The sequence below is a fragment of the Bos javanicus genome, chromosome 1 (assembly GCF_032452875.1).
Source record: "Bos javanicus breed banteng chromosome 1, ARS-OSU_banteng_1.0, whole genome shotgun sequence".
Lineage (NCBI taxonomy): Eukaryota > Metazoa > Chordata > Mammalia > Artiodactyla > Bovidae > Bos > Bos javanicus.
In genome coordinates, this window is record NC_083868.1 from 121,936,447 (window position 1) to 121,956,915 (window position 20,469).

Genomic DNA, 20,469 nt, shown 5'->3' on the forward strand with positions numbered 1-20,469 from the left:
GGAGGGATTGAGAGCAGGAGGAGAAGGGGATGACAGAGGATGAGATGGCTGGATGGCATCACCGACTGGATGGACATGAGTCTGGGTGAACTCCGGGAGTTGGTGATGGACAGGGAGGCCTGGCGTGCTGTGATTCATGGGTTTGCAAAGAGTCGGACATGACTGAGTGACTGAACTGAACTGAACTGAATGTTTCAAAACTTGAAATATACTAGATTTTCAGTGAGACATAATATCTCTGTATTTCCTTTAATTACTCATTTATGTCAGTTCTCTGAAACCAGTGATGCAGGTTACTGAAACCAAGAGGGTACAATCCTGCAATGCTCGTTTGATCTTTCTGGGTCTAGAAAAAGGAAAGATTTTCAATGTTTTAATCTGGCTGAAGGCTCATGAGTTGCTGCTGTTGGCCTGTACCCTTTAGGCTTTCTCATTTCCCCCAGGCAGAAGTTAGGTATCCAAGCAGCACAGTTCCTTTTGGACTAACGGCATTTTTTACTAAGTGACAGCCTTTATCATGGTCTTTTTCCAATGTAGTGGTCAGTGGGACTTGTGTGTCTCTCCTGAACAGAGTGTGAAGTGCTAAACTCTGCCCCTGTTTTCAGGGGAATTGACATCATGGATAGGGGCCAGATGGCAGTTCATGCTCACATCCATCTAACAAGCCCCATCCGTTGGCTCACGGTAGTTCACAAACGTTGTGTTGTGCTGACCATTGTTAAGGTTAGCCAAAAGGCTCACGCCCAAGAGAAGCTTACCACAGTATCCCTATCATTCTGCCTCAGGTCCTCATACAGCAAAGGCACTCTCTCTTTTCCATTTTGAATACCTTTCACCCCTATTTTTGATATACCAACCTTGTTACCTCTTCCCTTAATCAAAGCCCGACACCAAATGCGATGTCCTAATTCACACTCAAATTTGTCTTTCTCCCTTGCATATACATTTGAAGGGGAGCTTTTCAAGAATATCCCCCTGCACAAGGTGCAAAAAAGGGGAATCAATACAACAGAAGACTACATACATACTCTGACACCATTTTACCGATTGTAATGTAATTTTAAAAATTCTATGATTGTTGTTCAATATAGAGCTTTAGGGTCTTTAGCTACGAATAAGCCCATGAGGAAGTGGCCCCAGCTTGGTCAGTTATTCAAATAAAGTGTGGGTGGCACTGGGCATCCCCCTTTGTCCCTATGCTGCCACTCCAGGACTACAGGAAAATCATAGCTTTACATCTTACTACACATGTGAGTGTTCACAGAACTAAGTAACCTCAAAGTTCTGAATGGAATGTTTATTGTTATGGCTGTTTGGATGTCCCATCTCAGACTCTTCTTCACAGCAGCTCTGGCAAACTGTGGGTGTGAGCCAGATGAAGGACCAGGCCTCCTCAAACTCCCTTCTCAGGTAGTTATTTCACATGGAATGTCTAGAAACTAATGTGTTCTAGTTGGCATCATAACTGATGTCTATCCAATCTTTATGCCTATGGTCCTATTCATGACCTATCTGTTAAAGACGATAACTCACCTTAGGAAACTGTAGTCTTCAGGCAAAAGAGTCTCTAACTTGGCTGATGTTTCATTGATGATGTTCTGATATAAGTGAAAATCTTGCTTCCTTTCTGGAGATGATACCCAGTTTCCTGGGTTTTGGACAAGTCTCTGAGATTCCCACTCAGGTGCTCAATATCAAAAGTTGGAAGCTGAGATTTATATCTGGAGAACAGGAAAACAAATATAATAGCCCATGAGTAACCAATCTCCAATTTCACATGATTAATGAATTCTAATCAGCCATCTGTATAAAATATATCTGCCCTTGCCTGAGCCTCTTCTTCCTGCCCAAATTGATTTACTCCATCCACACCCTCTGCCCCTATTTCAGGAACCATTTCAATTACTCCTGCTGTTCCTCTTCTTCAGAAGAGGATGTTAGCTGTAGCTTCCCTATTTATAATACTCGGTGCAAACAAAGCATCTTCAAGGCTCATATTTTTGATCGCTAAAACTGGGATAAGAGGAGAATGGCATTATTGAAGTGGCAAAATCAGTTTTCTACCATATTGCGCACAAAGAAGACTGATTTTGATGAGTTCAGTTCAGCCGCTCAGTCATGTCCGACTCTTTGCAATCCCATGAATCACAGCACGCCAGGCCTCCCTGTCCATCACCAACTCCCGGAGTTCACCCAGACTCGTGTCCATCCAGTCGGTGATGCCATCCAGCCATCTCATCTTCTGTCGTCCCCTTCTCCTCCTGCCCCCAATCCCTCCCAGCATCAGAGTCTTTTCCAATGAGTCAACTCTTTGTGTGAGGGGGCCAAACTATTGGAATTTCACCTTTAGCATCAGTCCTTCCAATGAAAAACCAAGACTGATCTCCTTTAGAATGGACTGGTTGGATCTCCTTGCAGTCCAAGGGACCCTCAAGAGTCTTCTCCAAAACCACAGTTCAAAAGCATTAATTCTTTGGTGCTCAGCTTTCTTCACAGTCTAACTTTCAAATCCATACATGACCACTGGAAAAACCATAGCCTTGACTATATGAACCTTTTTAAGCAAAGTAATGTCTCTGCTTTTTAATATGCTATCTAGGTTGGTCATAACTTTCCTTCCAAGGAGTAAGCGTCTTTTAATTTCCTGGCTGCAGTCACCATCTGTAGTGATTTAGGAGCCAAAAAAAATAAAGTCTGACTCTGTTTCCACTGTTTCCCCATTTATTTCCCATGAAGTGATGGGACCACATGCCATGATCTTAGTTTTCTGAATGTTGACCTTTAAGCCAAATTTTTCACTCTCCACTTTCACTTTCATCAAGAGGCTTTTTAGTTCCTCTCCACTTTCTGCCATAAGGGGTGTCATCTGCATATCTGAGGTTATTGATATTTCTCCCAGCAATCTTGGTTCCAGCTTGTGCTTCTTCCAGCCCAGCATTTCTCATGATGTACTCTGCATAGAAGTTAAATAAGCAGGGTGACAGTATACAGCCCTGTATTCCTTTTTCTATTTGGAACCAGTCTGTTGTTCCATGTCCAATTCTAACTGTTGCTTCCTGACCTGCATACAGGTTTCTCAAGAAGCATGTCAGGTGGTCTGGTATTCCCATCTCTTTCAGAATTTTCCACAGTTTATTGTGATCCACACAGTCAAAGGCTTTGGCATAGTCAATAAGCAGAAATAGATGTTTTTCTGGAACTCTCTTGCTTTTCCCATGATCCAGTGGATGTTGGCAATTTCATCTCTGGTTCCTCTGCCTTTTCTAAAACCAGCTTGAACATCTGGAAGTTCACAGTTCACATATTGCTGAAGCCTGGCTTGGAGAATTTTGGGCATTACTTTACTAGTGTGTGAGATGAGTGCAATTGTGCAATAGTTTGAGCATTCTTTGGCATTGCCTTTCTTTGGGATTGGAATGAAAACTGACCTTTTCCAGTCCCATGGCAACTGCTGAGTTTTCCAAGTTTGCTGGAATATTGAATGCAGCATTTTCACAGCATCATCTTTCAGGATTTGAAATAGCTCACTGGAAGTCCATCACCTCCACTAGCTTTGTTCGTAGTGATGCTTTCTAAGGCCCACTTGATTTCACATTCCAGGATGTCTGGCTCTAGGTGAGTGATCACAGTATCGTGATTATGTGGGTCGTGAAGATCTTTTTTGTACAGTTCTTCTGTGTATTCTTGCCACTTCTTCTTAATATGTTCTGCTTCTGTTAGGTCCATACCATTTCTGTCCTTTATCGAGCCCATTTTTGCATGAAATGTTCCCTTGGTATCTGGAATTTTCTTGAAGAGATATCTAATCTTTCCCATTCTCTTGTTTTCCTCTATTTCTTTGAATTGATTGCTGAGGAAGGCTTTCTTATCTGTTCTGGCTATTCTATGGAACTCTGCATTCAAATGGGTATATTGCTCCTTTTCTCCTTTGCTTTTCACTTCTCTTCTTTTCACAGCTATTTGTAAGGCCTTCTCAGACAGCCATTTTGCTTTTCTGCAGTTCTTTTGCTTGGGAATGTGTTGCTCCCTGTCTCCTGTTCAATGTCATGAACCTCTGCTCATAATTCATCAGGCACTCTATGAGATCTCGTCCATTTCTCACTTCCACTGTAATATCATAAGGGAGTTGATTTAGGTCATACCTGAATGGTCTACTGGTTTTCCCCACTTTCCTCAATTTAAGTCTGAATTTGGCAATAAGGAGTTCATGATCTGAGCCACAGTAAGCTCCCAGTCTTGTTTTTGCTGACTGTATACAGCTTCTCCATCTTTGGCTGCAAAGAATATAATCAATCTGATTTCAGTGTTGGCCATCTGGTGATGTCCATGTGTAGTGTCTTCTCTTGTGTTATTGGAAGGGGTGTTTGCTATGACCAGTGCATTCTCTTGGCAAAATTCCTTTAGCCTTTGCCCTGCTTCATTCCGTATTCCAAGGCCAAATTTGCCTCTTACTCCAGATGTTTCTTAACTTCCTAATTTTTCATTCCAGTGCACTATAATGAAAAGGACATCTTTATTGGGTATTAGTTCTAAAAGGTCTTGTAGGTCTTCATAGAACTGTTCAGCTTCAGCTCTTCTGCATTACTGGTCAGGGCCTAGACTTGGATTACCATGATATTGAATGGTTTGCCTTGGACAAGAACAGAGATCATACTATCATTTTTGAGATTGCATCCAAGTACTGCATTTCAGATTCTTTTGTTGATTATGATGGCACTCCATTTCTTCAAAGGGATTCACAGTAGTAGATATAATGGTCATCTGAGTTAAATTCACCCATTCCAGTCCATTTTAGTTCTCTGATTCCTAGAATGTAGATGTCACTCTTGCCATCTCCTGTTTGACAGCTTGCAATTTGCCTTGATTCATGGACCTGACATTCCAGGTTCCTGTGCAATATTGCTCTTTACAGCATCAGACCTTGCTTCTATCTCAGTCACATCCACAATTGGGTGTTGTTTTTGCTTTGGCTCCATCCCTTCGTTCTTTCTGGAGTTGTTTCTCCACTGATCTCCTATAGCATATTGGGCACCTACCGACCAGTGGAGTTCATCTCTCAGTGTCCTATCTTTTTGCCTTTTCATATTGCTTATGGGGTTCTCAAGGCAAAAATACTGAAGTGGTTTGCCATGCCTTCTCCAGTGGACCACATTTTGTCAGAACTCTCCACCATGACCCATCCCTCTTGGGTGGCCCTACACGGCATGGCTTAGTTTCATTGAGTTAGATAAGTCTGTGGTACATGTCTCTAAGGTATTAAGAATCTATTCTCCTATTTTTTTTCCTTCTAAAAGTTTTATAATTTCAGGTCTTACATTTAAATCTTTGATTCATTTTGAGTTAATTTTTGTGAGTTGTGTATAAGCACTCAGTTTTATTCTTTTGCAGGTGGATATATAGCTTTCTGAACATCATTTATTGATGAGGCTGTCATTTTATATTGAGTGATATCAGCACTCTTCCCTGCTTATATGCCAATACCATGCTTTTTTAATTATTATGGCTTTTAATATAGTTTAAAATCAGGAAGCATGATGCCTCCAACTTTGTTGTTCCTTCTCAAGACTGATTTGGCTATTCAGTGTCTTTTGTAGTTCCATGAAAATTTTAGGATTGTTCTTTCCACTTCTCTGAGAAATGCTTAGGAATTTTTATTAAGGTTGTATTTAATCTGTAGATTGCTTTGCGTGGTGTGGACATTTTAACACTACTGATTCTTCCACTTTGTGAACATGGATTATTTTTCCATTTATTTGTGTCTTCTTCCACTTGTTTCGTCACTCCTATAGTTTTAAGGGTTCAGGCTTTTCATTTCCTTTGTCAAATTTATTCCTAAATATTTTATTAGTATAAAAGGGATTGCTTTTTAAATATCTACTTCAGAGAGTTTGCTGTTAGTGTATATAAATGTAACTGATTCTGTATATCACCTTTGTATCCTGCAACTTTACTAAATTCACTTACTATTTATACTATTTGGAGTAGTTTGTAGGCTTTTCTATGTGTCAGATTATGTCATCTATAAACAGATAGTTTTGCTTCATGATTTCCAATATGGATACTTTTTACTACTTTTCTTTTATTACTTTTATGTAGCTTCCCATAAGTTTATCTATGCTGTATTTCCATTTTAAGATATTTTAAGATATTTTTATTTTTCCTATTATTTCTTTGACCCATTGATTGTTCAGGAGCATGTTTAACCTTCATATATTTGTGAATTTTTCAGTTATTTTCCTGATATCAATTTCCACATACCATTGTGTTTGGAAAAGATCCACAGTATGATTAAAATCTTAAACTTGCTAAGACATGTTTTATGACTCATCTTGCAAAACATTTTATTGCATCATTTTCACTGCAGTATTATTAACAATATCCAAGATATGGAAACAACCTGAGTGTTCACTGGAAGATTCATGGATAAAGAAAATAATGCTATAAATGCTGGAAGAGAAGGTGAAGAAAAGTGAACCCTCCGACACTATTGGTGGGAATGTAAATTGGTGCAGCCATTGGGGAAAACAGTATGGTGGTTCCTTAAAGACTAAAAATAGAGTTACCGTATGATCCAGAAATCTCACTTCTGGGCATAAATCCAGAAAAGACAAAATCTCTAATTATAAAAGATGCATCCACCCCACTGTTCATAGCCTGGGTACTTTAGCAGACAGCTAATAGAAATGTAGTTATTAAGATGCTGATGTTGAGGGCTCAAAAAGAAGTGAGGACAACATACTTTAGAGAATACCTATACTATCATAACCAGACTGTTGATAGAAATACGTACATTAAAACACTGCTGGTGAGGGGACAGGAATAAATGACAAAAATATGTTATTGGAAACCTGAGGAATGGGCGTTCTCATTATAGAGTGACAGAATGCTTAGCTGAATTGTGTCCTGGAGTTATGTGAAAAGAAGAATTTGTAACCAATGAAATTGGATATTTAGTTGAGGAGATTTCCAAGTAAAGTGTTGAGGGTGTACACAAAGAAAGTCCAGGCCCAGATGACTTACTTGGTGAATTCTACCAAACATTTAAAGAAGAATTAATACAAATTTTCCACAAACTCCTCAAAACATACAACAAGAGATACTCTTCAAATTATTATTGAGACCAGTATTACTTTGATGGTAAAATCAGACAAAGATATTATAGGAAAAGAAAGCTACACATCAAAAAGTTTTTTTTTATTAATTTATCACAAAAATTCCCAAGAAAGTATGAGCAAACCAAATCCAGCAAGATAGAAAAATAATTACATAACAAGAATAAACAAGCTTTATTTCAGAAATGCAAGGTTGATTTGAAACTGAAATCAGTTAATACAACACACCATATAAATAGAATAAAATACAAAAGGAGATAATCATCTCAACAGACACACAAAAGCACTTGAAAAAAAGTCAAACACCCATTTGTGAGCTAAAAAAAAAAAAAAAAAAAAAGGAACTAGGAATACAAGGAAAATTCCTCAACCTGGTAAATAGCATCTGCCAAAAACAAAACAAAGAAAAGCAAAACCCACAGATAACATCATATTAAATAAAGCCTGTTTTCCTTATAAATTCAGTAACAAAACACAGATATTCCTTCTACTTCTACTCAGCACCATGCTAGAGGTTCTAGTCTGATCAAGTAAACAATAAAATGAAATAAAAAACATGTAAATTGGAAAGAAAGAAGTAAACCTTTTTCTATTTGTAGATGGTATTGACAGAAAATCCAAAGGGCTCCACTAAAGCAAAATTAGAATTAAGTAAGTTCAGTAAAGCTGCATTACTTAACATAATTGAATCAAATCAATTTTAGTTGTATAAAACTGCAGTGAACTGTACTAAAAATAAGAAAATAATTTTATTTACAATAGCATCAAGAAATAGGATACTTAGGAATAGTTTTTTAAAGATGTACAAAGTTCTGAAAATCAGAACGTGTTATTGAAAGAAATGAAAAATATCTAAATGAATGGAAATACATATAATGTTTATTGATAGAAAGTATTGATGTTACTAGAATGGCAATGCTCCCTAATACAATCAATGGATTCTATGAATCTCAGAATCACAGGTAGCTTTTTTGTAGATACTGACAAAACTACCCTAAAATGTATGTGGAAACTCATGGGATCCATAATACTCAAAGCAATCTGGAGAAGGAACAAAGTTGAAGGACTCATTCTTCTACATTTCTAAACTTACTACAAACTAAAGGAATTAAGACACTGTAACTGACTTAAGGTGGGCATATGTATCAGTGGAACAGAATGAGTCCAGAAAAACACCCTCATGTTGATGGCCAACTGATTTTCAACAAGGATGCCAAAACAATAGGGAAAAATATCTTCAATAAATAGTGCTGGAACCACTAAGATATTCTTATGTACAAGAAAAAGTTGGACTTCTACCTCACAGTATACACCAAATTTAACTCTAAAGAGATGAAAGATCCAAATGTAAGAGCTAAAACACTATTAGAAAAACCAGAGGAGTAAATCAGTCTGATTTTGGATCAGAAAGTGATCTCTTAAATATGACAGCTATAGTACAATCAAATGATAACAAAAATTTTGTACTACACCAAAATTATAAACGTTTGTGCTTAGTGGACATCATCAAGAAAGTTAAAGACAACCTACAATATGGGAGAAAATATTTGCAAATCTTATGTTTCACAATGGGATTTAAAAACTGTCACAGTTCAACAATAAAAATACAAGTATTCAATAGCATAAGCAAAAAATGCATAAGAATTTGAAGAGAGAGTTCTCCAAAGAAGATATACAATAACACATGAAAATAACACATGAAAAGTTGCTCATGAACATTAGTTCAGGTTCAGTTCAGTTCAGTCACTAAGTCGTGTCCCACTCTTTGCGATCCCATGAATCGCAGCACGCCAGGCCTCCCTGTCCATCACCAACTCCCAGAGTTCACTCAAACTCAACGTCCATCAAGTCAGTGTTGCCATCCAGCCATCTCATCCTCTGTCGTCCCCTTCTCCTCCTGCCCCCAGTCCCTCCCAGCATCAGAGTCTTTTCCAATGAGTCAACACTTAGCATGAGGTAGCCAAAGTACTGGAGGTTCAGCTTTAGCATCATTCCTTCCAAACATTAGTTAGGATAATGCAAATCAAGACCACAATGAGATACAACTTCACACCCATTATAAAGGCTATAATCAAAAAAACAGACAATAAAAGTGCTGACAAGAATGCAGAGAAATGAGAATGCTCATATTTTGCTAACAGGAATGTAAAATGGACTAGCCACTCCGGAAAATATCCTATAGACACCTCTCAATTTAAACATATAGCTACTACATGACCCAATTAAACTTAAAAAAAAAAAAAAAGAAGAAAGAAAAAAAGAAAGAATATAGCTCTTCAATTTGCATTTTCCTCTTTTCCTAGGATCCTTTCTTCACTTCTCTTTACGTCAACTCTCATTTCATAGCCTGATTATTTAGACTGCAACCTATTATTTAAAACTCACTTTTGTTTTCAGTAATAAATATTTTCCCAAAATACCTCTTTCTCTCACTACAACTGATAGTCATGTCTTACGTTAATGTTGTGATGTCTTGTTTTTTTTTTAATGTATCAATACCTGAGAGTAAAACATATATTTGCCCCAAAACAAAGTAAGTAAATTCTTCAATACTTTTAATGTATTTATCATCACTATTAGAATCATCTTTTTAAACTTTGAGCTGGAAGCATGGGTTTGTAAATTTATTTCATAAATTTAATCCTGATGCAAGCTGAAGAAAATACAGAGAATAATGAGAACTTAATAAGTGCCAATTAGAAAATTTTGACTCCATATATATTTGTTCTGTTTGTTAGAATCATGGCACTAGAGATAGCACCCCAACCCTCATTTTTAAATAGTTTATCTGGTCTTTATGCAGGATAAAATGTTTTCATGTCCACCATAACATATCCCTCAACAGTGGAGGGGAAATGTTTATCTAGTCACTGTCAAATGATTCTGAGCCTAAAGATTTAATTCTATTTAAATAGATCAAGGCCACATAAGAATGTGTATAACAATTTACACTCAGTTCATTACTCTTGTATTAACTGGGGACTTCTTGTAGTCCTGAGGTTCCTTTTTTTTTTCCTTGAGAGATAGACTCTGTAAATAAAACCATAAATATTTCAACTGAGAACACTTTAAAAATAAAATATGGATGATGTTCGTTCACCATTTAATTTAATGCTTACCATTAAATGAAGAAAAACTAAACCTGAATTGAGGTTGATTCCTGTCTCTAACTATGTTAATATTTCTGTAATGTTAGATTTTGAAGACAAAAGGAGAAATCTTTCCAACCTGTCACAGTCTTGAGTATTTATACAATCTGGATTATGGCTTTTTGTAATATACAACCCAGGACACATTGGATGCAAACACCAGGGTCAACAGCCAACTGTCCACCTGGATTGGAATATTTGACTCAGGTACAATAATGTGTTTCTTAATTTAGTTGATGGAAAATAATATGAAGTTAGATAGTTTCAAAATATCATTTGTTACTGGAAAATATTTTTACTATAGATTAAAATACTACACTTGTAACTTCAAAAATTTTACATTTTATTTAATTTTAGTTTCTGATTGAGGCAGTAAACATAATTTAAATACAGTCATTTCTTTGGAGAAAGAAATGGTAACCCACTCCAGTATTCCTGCCTGGAAAATCCCATGGACAGAGGGTCCTGTCAGGCTACAGTTCATGGGGCTGCAAAGAGTTGGACATGACTGAGGGACTGAGCACATCCCTTAGCACCCATGGGGGATTGGTTTCAGGACCAGCCTGGCAGATACCAAAACCACAGGGTTCTCGAGTCCCAGAGCCCACCCTCTGAATATGTGGTTTGGTGTCCACAGATACAACCAACTATGGATCATAAACAGGGCATGGTCAGAGATTAGCTGAATCTGTGGATATAGAACCAAGAACTGTATGCTGACTATATAGTTACTCAAAAGAATCTGCTTATAAGCACACCCTAATAGTTCAGACAATGTCTCTTAAGGCCCAACTATGGTAAAACATTGTTTTTTATAAATTTATCATCTGGTAAACTTATTTACAAATAAATACCTACTTTTTAAAACAGGAACCTGGATTTTGGTAATGTAAGTAAAAATGACTTAAGGACTCTTCAGTTCACCTAATGCTTAGATAATAGAAGCCTGGTTTACAAATGTAAAATATGAACACTAATATTAGAAAAATATCTATTCTCCACCAAATTTAATGATACAGAATTACTATCTTTGTGACATCAATTCTGATTTAATTTCCTGTAGTGCTGTCTCTGAATAATAAACCTTGGCATTTCACATTACTAATTACTGGCTACATCTTATTTTTTAACTCTTTAAAAGTGAAACAGTATGCATGTTCCTTCTTAAAAAGGTTACTTACATTTTCAGTGCTTAATTGTAAATTTGTTGCAAACACTAATATAAATCTAATGTCATGTTTTAATATGGGCAAAAACTGCAATAAACTTTTTACTTTAAATTACAATACAGATATTTCTCTCTGAATTTCAAAAATATATTGAATAAAATTATTTAAAATTTTTTGTGAACAATAATGTTGAGACATTAACAATAGAGCAAAGAGAATACACTTTATAGATTATCTGATAATATTTTGTCATTTCCTTTTTCTATGGTAAAAAAATATTAAAACCACACTTAGACTCATATAAAGGTATGATATTTGACAGAAAAAAATTAGAACTGCTGATAATAAATCAATTACTTTAAATATCCTAAATGTAAGTATGAATGTATATAAGTATTGTTATGTGCTTTAAATTTAGTTTGATTAATCCAGTCCACATATGTTTATTTTCTACTATAATAGATAAATCACTTATTCGTGTGTCAATGTTTTGATCTTCTGGAAGGTATGTACCAAATGCATTGATATATTAATTCTTAAATATGTAATTTGTTTTGCTGTAGATCTACTGATACCTATAAATTAAAGGTCTTCTTTTGTCTGAGGAAAACTAAACCTTGAAATATACGGAGATTGTATAGAAGATCTTGAGATGATACAAACATGAATATGATCATAGTCTTCTCATGGGAAGGGAGGCAGAAAGATATTGGCTCCAGATTATAACTGAAAATTCTAGTCTGCATTAGTCTTACAAAAAGCAGGTCCATTTCCTGAAAACATTCACCCATCCTGAATTCCTTAAGATAGGTATTTGAGAGAAGCAATGATTTCAAATTCTTCAGGAGTTCTGAAAAGAAACAGGATGCAAGTAAAGTAATGGGGAGTCCAATCCACTCCTTAGTCTGAGAAATTAAACCGTCCTTTAGAATTCAGCTGTTAACCTTTATCTCAACTTAGTACCAAGATACATTGCTAAGTATAAAAAGCAGTTACACAGTAGTGCATATTGTAGTTTGTGAGTGTGTGTGTGTGTGTGTGTGTGTGTGTGTGTATAAAATACATTTAGTCTTTGCATATGTTTAAGATTTCTCTAGGAGAATGCATATGAAATTGGAGAAAGGAGAAGGAATAGAATAAGCCTAGAAGGAAGAATTATTTTAAATGTTATGTTCTTTGCATTTTAAAATTTGTGCCATGCATATGTAATTTCTAATCATAAAAGGAAATGAAATTTAAAAGGAAGTCAGAAGTTTTTTTTCATAAATTTTGAGTCATAGTCTATCTGTAAATACTAAATCAAAATGAATACATTCCAAATATGTTGGTACAATATGAAGACATAATTATGTTCATTTTTTATGAATTATGTTCATTTTTTAACAATTAGTGGGGAAATACTGTAACTAACAGTTTCAAAGGTCAATATTAAAACAAAATGTTAAATGTATATTAGAGCAACATATATTCATTATACATATATTCACTAAAGAACATTTAAAATTAAGAAAAGCAGAAGATAACCATCTATGCAAAACTACTGATAAAGCTATTCTGAAGCCTTTTAAAAAATATTCCTTTGATGAGGCTTTTTGAAATCACTTTTACTCATTGTCCATGAAATAAAAGATATTGAATATAGTTCCCTGTGCTGTACAGGAAGATCTTATTTTCCTGTTTTATGTATAGTAGTATAAATGTGTTAATTCCAAACTCCTAGTTTATCTCTCCCCACGTCCCTGCCCTGCTTTCGATTTAGGTAACCATAATTTCATTTTCTATGTCTTTGAATCTAGTTTTGTTTTGAAAATAAGTTCATTTGTATCATTTTTTAGATTTCACATATTCAGATATCCTATAAAGTGATATCATGTATTATTTGTGTTTATCTGAATAACTTCACTTAATATGATTATGTCTATCCATATACTGCAAATGGCATTTTATGGCTGAGTAGGATTTCTATTGTATATACACACCACATCATCTTCATTCTGTCATCTACTGATATACATTTAGGTTTGCTTCCATGTTGTGGCTATTGTAAATAGTGCTGCTATGAACACCAAGGTTCATGTATCTTTTCAAATAGAGTTTTCTCCAAATATATGTCCAGGAGTGGCATTGCAGGATGATATGGTGCTAGTTTTAGTTTTTTAAGGTGCTCTTAAAGTGGCTCTACCAATTTACATTTCCACCAACAATTTAGGAAGGGTCCCTTTTTTCCATACCCTCTCCATTTGTCATTGTAGACTTTCTAATGATGGCTACTCTGACTAGTGTGAGATGATACTTCATTGTGGTTTTGATTTACATCTCTCTAATAATTAGTGATGCTGAGTTCTCTACAGATATATGCCCAGGAGTGGAACTGCAAGATCATATAGTAACTCTATTTTTAGCTTTATAAGGAACCAACATAATGTCTCCATAGTGGCTCTACCAATTTACACCCTGACCAATAGTGTAAGAGGGTTTCTCTTTTCCACACCTTTTCCAGGATTTATCATTTATAGATGTTTGAATGCTTGCCATTCTGACAGGTGTGAGATGACACCTCATTGTAGTTCTGTTCGCATTTCTCTAATAATTAGTGATATTGAACATCTTTTCATATGCCTATTAGCTATCTGTATGTCTCTTTCAGAGAAATGATTATTTAGATCTTCACCCCCTTTTTTAACTGAGTTGTGTTCTTTTTGACATTTAGCTGTGTAAGCCATTCATATATTTTGGAAATTTAATCCCTTGTCAGTAGCATCCTTTGCAAATATTTTCTCTCAGTCCTTAGGTTGTCTTTCTATTTTGCTTATGGTTTCCTTAGCTGTGAAGAAGGCAGATACAAAAAATTCTTGCTACAATTTATGTCAAAGAGGGTTTGGCCTATGTTTTCCTCTAGGAGTTTTATAGTATCCAATCTTACATTTAGGTCTTTAATCTATTTTGAGTTTATTTTTGTATATGGTGTTAGAGAATATTTTAATTTCATTCCTTTACATATAGCTGTTCAGTTTTATCAATGTCATTTATTGAAAATACTGTCTTTTTTTCCACTGTATATTCTTACCTTATTTGTTATAGATTAACTGACTGTCAGTTTATTTCTGGGCTTTCCATCCTGTTGCATTGATGTATATGTCTGTTTTTGTGCTACACTGCTTTGAATACAATAGCTTTGCAGTATAGTTTGAAATCAGGGAGTTTGATTCCTCCAACTCCATTCTTCTTTCTCAAAATTGTTTTAGTTATTCTAGGTAATTTTTGTTTTCATACAAATTTTGAGATTTTATTTTTGTTCTAGTTTTGTGGAAAAATAAATGCCTTTGGTATTTGATAGGGATTGCACTGAATTTGTAGTATAGTCATTTTAACAATATTGATTCTTCCAATACAAAACCACTGTATATATTTCCGTCTGTTTGTGTCATCTTCATTCCCTTCATCAGCATCCTAGTTTTCAGACTACAGTTTTTTTTGTATATGTATGTACAATGTATATGCCTAGGTATTTTATTCTTTCTGATGCTACAATAAATGGGATAATTTCCTTAAATTCTCTGTCTGATCTTTTATTGTTAGTGTACAGAAATGCAAAAGATGTCTGTAAATAAATTTTGTATTCTGCAATGTCAAAAAATTCTTTGTGAGCTCTAATAATTTTCTGGTAGCTTTCTTAGAATTTTCCCTATGTTTTCTCATCATGTTTTCAGCAAACAGTGATAGTTTTACTTCTTCTTTTCCAGTTTGGATTCCTTTTATTTCTTATTCTTCTGTGGTTGTCATAGCTAGGACCTCATAAATATGTTGAATGAAAGTTATGAGAGTGCATTCTTGTCTTGTTCCTAATCTTAGAGGAAATGTTTTCACCTCTTCACCATTGATTATGGTGGTAGCTGTGGATTTGTCACATATGGCATTTATCCCGGATACTGAAAGGTTGTTGTTGAACAAAAAACGACGACGGGATTCTTGGTCCCTGGAGGAGAAGAATTCCATCTGGGGCCAGAGATGAGGCTTGATCGCTCAGAGCTTTTGTGTAATACAAGTTTTATTTTAAAAAAGTTTTATTAAAAGTAATAAAGTTTTATTAAAGTATAAAGGAAATAGAGAAAGCTTCTGACATAGGCATCAGAAGGGGGCAGAAAGAGTACCCCCCTGCTAGTCTTTAGCTGGATGTTATATAGTCAATAGCAGTCTGTAATGAAAGAAAAGAATGTCTTAAAACACAGAATGGCACCAGGCTCCTCACACATAAGATGCATTTTGGGATAATCTTGGCACCAAATGATTTATCCTGGGCAATAAAATGATTATCCTGAATCTTGAAGAAGGACAGATCACCATACAAATAGCTTCGTTTACATAGATTAGGGGGACAATATCTGAGTATAACGTTCTGGTTTGTCAAGTAGGTTCTGAGCCAAGAGGTGGAACCGACTTGAAGACAGAGTTTGGGGTAAATGCATAGTACATCAGCATCAGTTCAGTTCAGTTCAGTCGCTCAGTCATGTCCAACTCTTTGCGACCCCATGAATCGCAGCACACCAGGCCTCCCTGTCCATCACCTACTCCCGGAGTTCACTCAGACTCATGTGCATTGAGTCAGTGATGCCATCCAGCCATCTCATCCTCTGTCGTCCCCTTCTCCTCCTGCCCCCAATCCCTCCCAGCATCAGAGTCTTTTCCAATGAGTCAACTCTTCGCATGAGGGGGCCAAAGTACTGGAGTTTCAGCTTTAGCACCACTCCTTCCAAAGAAATCCCAGAGCTGATCTTCAGAATGGACTGGTTGGATCTCTTTGCAGTCCAAGGGACTCTCAAGAGTCTTCTCCAACACCACAGTTCAAAAGCATCAATTCTTCAGCACTCAGCCTTCTTCACAGTCCAACTCTCGCATCCATACATGACCACTGGAAAAACCGTAGCCTTGACTAGACAGACCTTTGTTGGCAAAGTAATGTCTCTGCTTTAGCGGAGCTATCCCACTTTGAAGGTCAGGAAGGGTGGCAGTGAGGAGATACCCCTCGTACAAGGTAAGGAGCAGTGGCTGCGCTTTGCTGGAGCAGCTGTGAAGAGATACCCCACGCCCAAGGTAAGAGAAATCTAAGTAAGATGGTAGGTGTTGCAAGAGGGCATCAGAGGGTAGACACACTGAAACCATACTCACAGAAAACTAGTCAATCTAATCACACTAGGACCATAGCATTGTCTAACTGAATGAAACTAAGCCATGGCCGTGGGGCAACCCAAGATGGGCGGGTCATGGTGGAGAGATCTGACAGAATGTGGTCCATTGGAGAAGGGAATGGCAAACCACTTCAGTATTCTTGCCTTGAGAACCCCATGAACAGTATGAAATGGCAAAATGATAGGATACTGAAAGAGGAACTCCCCAGGTCAGTAGGTGCCCAACGTGCTAGTGGAGATCAGTGGAGAAATAACTCCAGAAAGAATGAAGGGATGGAGACAAAGCAAAAACAATACCCAGTTGCAGATGTGACTGGTGATAGAAGCAAGGTCCGATGCTGTACAGAGCAATATTGCATAGGAACCTGGAATGTCAGGTCCATGAATCAAGGCAAATTGGAAGTGGTCAAACAAGACATGGCAAGAGTGAATGTCAACATTCTAGGAATCAGTGAACTAAAATGGACTGGAAAGGGTGAATTTAACTCAGATGACCATTATATCTACTACTGTGGGCAGGAATCCCTCAGAAGAAATGGAGTAGCCATCATGATCAACAAAAGAGTCCGAAATGCAGTACTTGGATGCAATCTAAAAAACAACAGAATGATCTCTGTTCATTTTGAAGGCAAACCACTCAATATCACAGTAATCCAAGTCTATGCCCCAACCAGTAATGCTGAAGAAGCTGAAGTTGAACGGTTGTATGAAGACCTACAAAACCTTTTAGAACTAACACCCAAAAAAGATGTCCTTTAATTATAGTGGACTGGAATGCAAAAGTAGGAAGTCAAGAAACACCTGGAGTAACAGGAAAACTTGGCCTTGGAATATGGAATGAAGCAGGGCAAAGACTAATAGAGTTTTGCCAAGAAAATGCACTCATCATAGCGAACAAGCCTCTTCCAATAACACAAGAGAAGACTCTACACATGGACATCACCAGATGGTCAACACTGAAATCAGATTGATTATATGCTTTGCAGCCAAAGATGTAGAAGCTTTATACAGTCAAGAAAAACAAGACCAGGAGCTGACTGTGGCTCAGATCATGAACTCCTTATTACCAAATTCAGACTTAAATTGAAGAAAGTGGGGAAAACCACTAGAGCATTCAAGTATGACCTAAATCAAATCCCTTATATTATACAGTGGAAGTGAGAAATAGATTTAAGGGACTAGATCTGATAGATAGAGTGCCTGATGAACTATGGATGGAGGTTCATGACATTGTACAGGAGACAGGGATCAAGACCATCCCCATGGAAAAGAAATGCAAAAAATCAAAATGGCTGTCTTGGGAGGCCTTACAAATAGCTGTGAAAAGAAGAGAGGTGAAAAGCAAAGTAGAAAAGGAAAGATATAAACATCTGAATGCAGAGTTCCAAAGAATAGCAAGAAGAGATAAGAAAGCCTTCCTCAGTGATCAATGCAAATAAAAAGAGGAAAACAACAGAATGGGAAAGACTAGAGATCTCTTCAGGAAAATTAGAGATACCAAGGGAACATTTCATGCCAAGATGGGCTCGATAAAGGACAGAAATGGTAGGGATCTAACAGAAGCAGACGATATTAAGAAGAGGTGGCAAGAACACACAGAAGAACTGTACAAAAAAGATCTTCACGACCCAGATAATCACGATGGTGTGATCACTCACCTAGAGCCAGACATCCTGGAATGAGGGCCTTAGAAAGCATCACTACGAACAAAGCTAGTGGAAGTGATGGAATTCCAGTTGAGCTACTTCAAATCCTGAAAGATGATGCTGTGAAGGTGCTGCACTCAATATGCCAACAAATTTGAAAAACTCAGCAGTTGCCACAGGACTGGAAAAGGTCAGTTTTCATTGCAATCCCAAAGAAAGGCAATGCCAAAGAATGCTCAAACTACTGCACGATTGCACTCATCTCACATTCTAGTAAAGTAATGCTCAAAATTCTCCAAGCCAGGCTTCAGCAATATGTGAACCGTGAACTTCCTGATGTTCAAGATGGTTTAGAAAAGGCAGGGGAACCAGAGATCAAATTGCCAACATCTGCTGGATCATGGAAAAAGCAAGAGAGTTCCAGGAAAACATCTATTTCTGCTTTATTGACTATGCCAAAGCCTTTGACTGTGTGGATCACAATAAACTGTGGAAAATTCTGAAAGAGATGGAAATACCAGACCACCCGACCTGCCTCTTGAGAAATCTGTATGGAGGTCAGGAAGCAACAGTTAGAACTGGACATGGAACAACAGACTGGTTCCAAATAGGAAAGGAGCAAGTCAAGGCTGTATATTGTCACCCTGCTTATTTAACTTATATGCAGAGTACATCATGAGAAACGCTGGACTGGAAGTAACACAAGCTGGAATCAAGATTGCCAGGGGAAATATCAATAACCTAGATATGCAGATGACACCAGCCTTATGGCAGAAAGTGAAGAGGAACTCAAAAGCCTCTTGTTGAAAGTGAAAGTGGAGAGTGAAAAAGTTGGCTTAAAGCTCTACATTCAGAAAATGAAGATCATGGCATCTAGTCCCATAACTTCATGGGAAATAGATGGGGAAACAGTGGAAACAGTGTCAGACTTTATTTTTCGGGCTCCAAAATCACTGCAGATGGTGACTGCAGCCATGAAATTAAAAGACGCTTACTCCTTGGAAGGAAAGTTATGACCAACCTAGATAGCATGTTCAAAAGCAGAGAGGTTCGTCTAGTCAAGGCTATGGTTTTTCCTGTGGTCATGTATGGATGTGAGAATTGGACTGTGAAGAAGGCTGAGTGCCAAAGAATTGGTGCTTTTGAACTGTGGTGTTGGAGAAGACTCTTGAGAGTCCTTTGAACTGTCAGGAGATCCAACCAGTCCATTCTGAAGGAGATCGGCCCTGGGATTTCTTTGGAAGGACTGATGCTAAAGCTGAAACTCCAGTACTTTGCCCCCTTCATGCGAAGAGTTGACTCATTGGAAAAGACTGATGCTGGGAGGGATTGGGGGCAGAGGAGAAGGGACAACAGAGGATGAGATGGCTGGATGGCATCACTGACTCGATGGACGTGAGTCTGAGTGAACTCTGGGAGTTGGTGATGGACAGGTAGGCCTGGCGTGCTGCGATTCATGGGGTCGCAAAGACTCGGACACGACTGAGTGACTGAAGTGAACTGTACTGAAGATAAACATTTCCATAAGAGAAATACATTGGTTATCTCTAGATTTGAGAATAGTTAACTTCAGGTGAAATCAGGTGTCATTATGACAACACAGTATTTTAAGAGAAACCTCCTTTTAAATTTGTATAGAGAAGGAAAAAATATTGCTAGTTTGTTTCCTCTTGCTGCATAAGAGAGATAAAAATGTCTGACACTTGCAGGCTATTTCCTCCTTTTGGAGACCCCTGGCCTTCCTGCCTGTTACCCTCTCAATACCCAGTTTATATCTCTGGATCAGGAAGATCCCTGGAGAAGGGAATAGCTACCCACTCCAGTATTCTTTCCCTGTGAATTCCATGAACAGAGGATCCTAGCAGGCTACAGTCCATAGGTCACAAAGAGTTGGACATCACTTAGCAACTAACACTTTCACTTTCATATTCCCTTTATTCCCACTTTCTGAAAAATTTTTATAATAAATGGATATTTAATTTTATTAAAAGCATTTTCTGCCTCTATTGAGATGATGGTGTGAGTTTTATTTTTCAACTTATTAATGTGGTGTATCACACTTAACGAGCTGCAGATATTGAAAAATCATTGCAAACTTGGGGTAAAACCCACGTGTTTATGGTGTATGATCCTCTTAATGTATTGTTGCAATCAGTTTGCTAGTATTTTATTGATGATTTTGCATCTATATTCATCAGTGATACCTG

General features: G+C 37.1%; 1 protein-coding gene across 3 annotated transcripts in view; it reads left to right on the forward strand.

Moving 5' to 3' along the window:
- Window positions 1-8: 8 nt before the first annotated feature.
- LOC133249118 (phospholipid scramblase 1-like) overlaps window positions 9-20,469 on the forward strand; it is a 46,845-nt gene continuing 26,384 nt past the window's right edge. Inside the window, exons 1-3 of one of the 3 annotated variants that reach the window (XM_061419226.1) lie at window positions 9-1,410; window positions 10,309-10,468; window positions 11,893-11,935. In XM_061419226.1, the coding sequence (XP_061275210.1) occupies window positions 10,376-10,468; window positions 11,893-11,935 (136 nt within the window). In that variant the 5' untranslated portion in view covers window positions 9-1,410; window positions 10,309-10,375. Of the gene's footprint in view, window positions 1,411-6,232; window positions 6,460-10,308; window positions 10,469-11,892; window positions 11,936-20,469 lie in introns of those variants that run through there. The other 2 variants (XM_061419224.1, XM_061419225.1) reach the window with 2 other exon arrangements.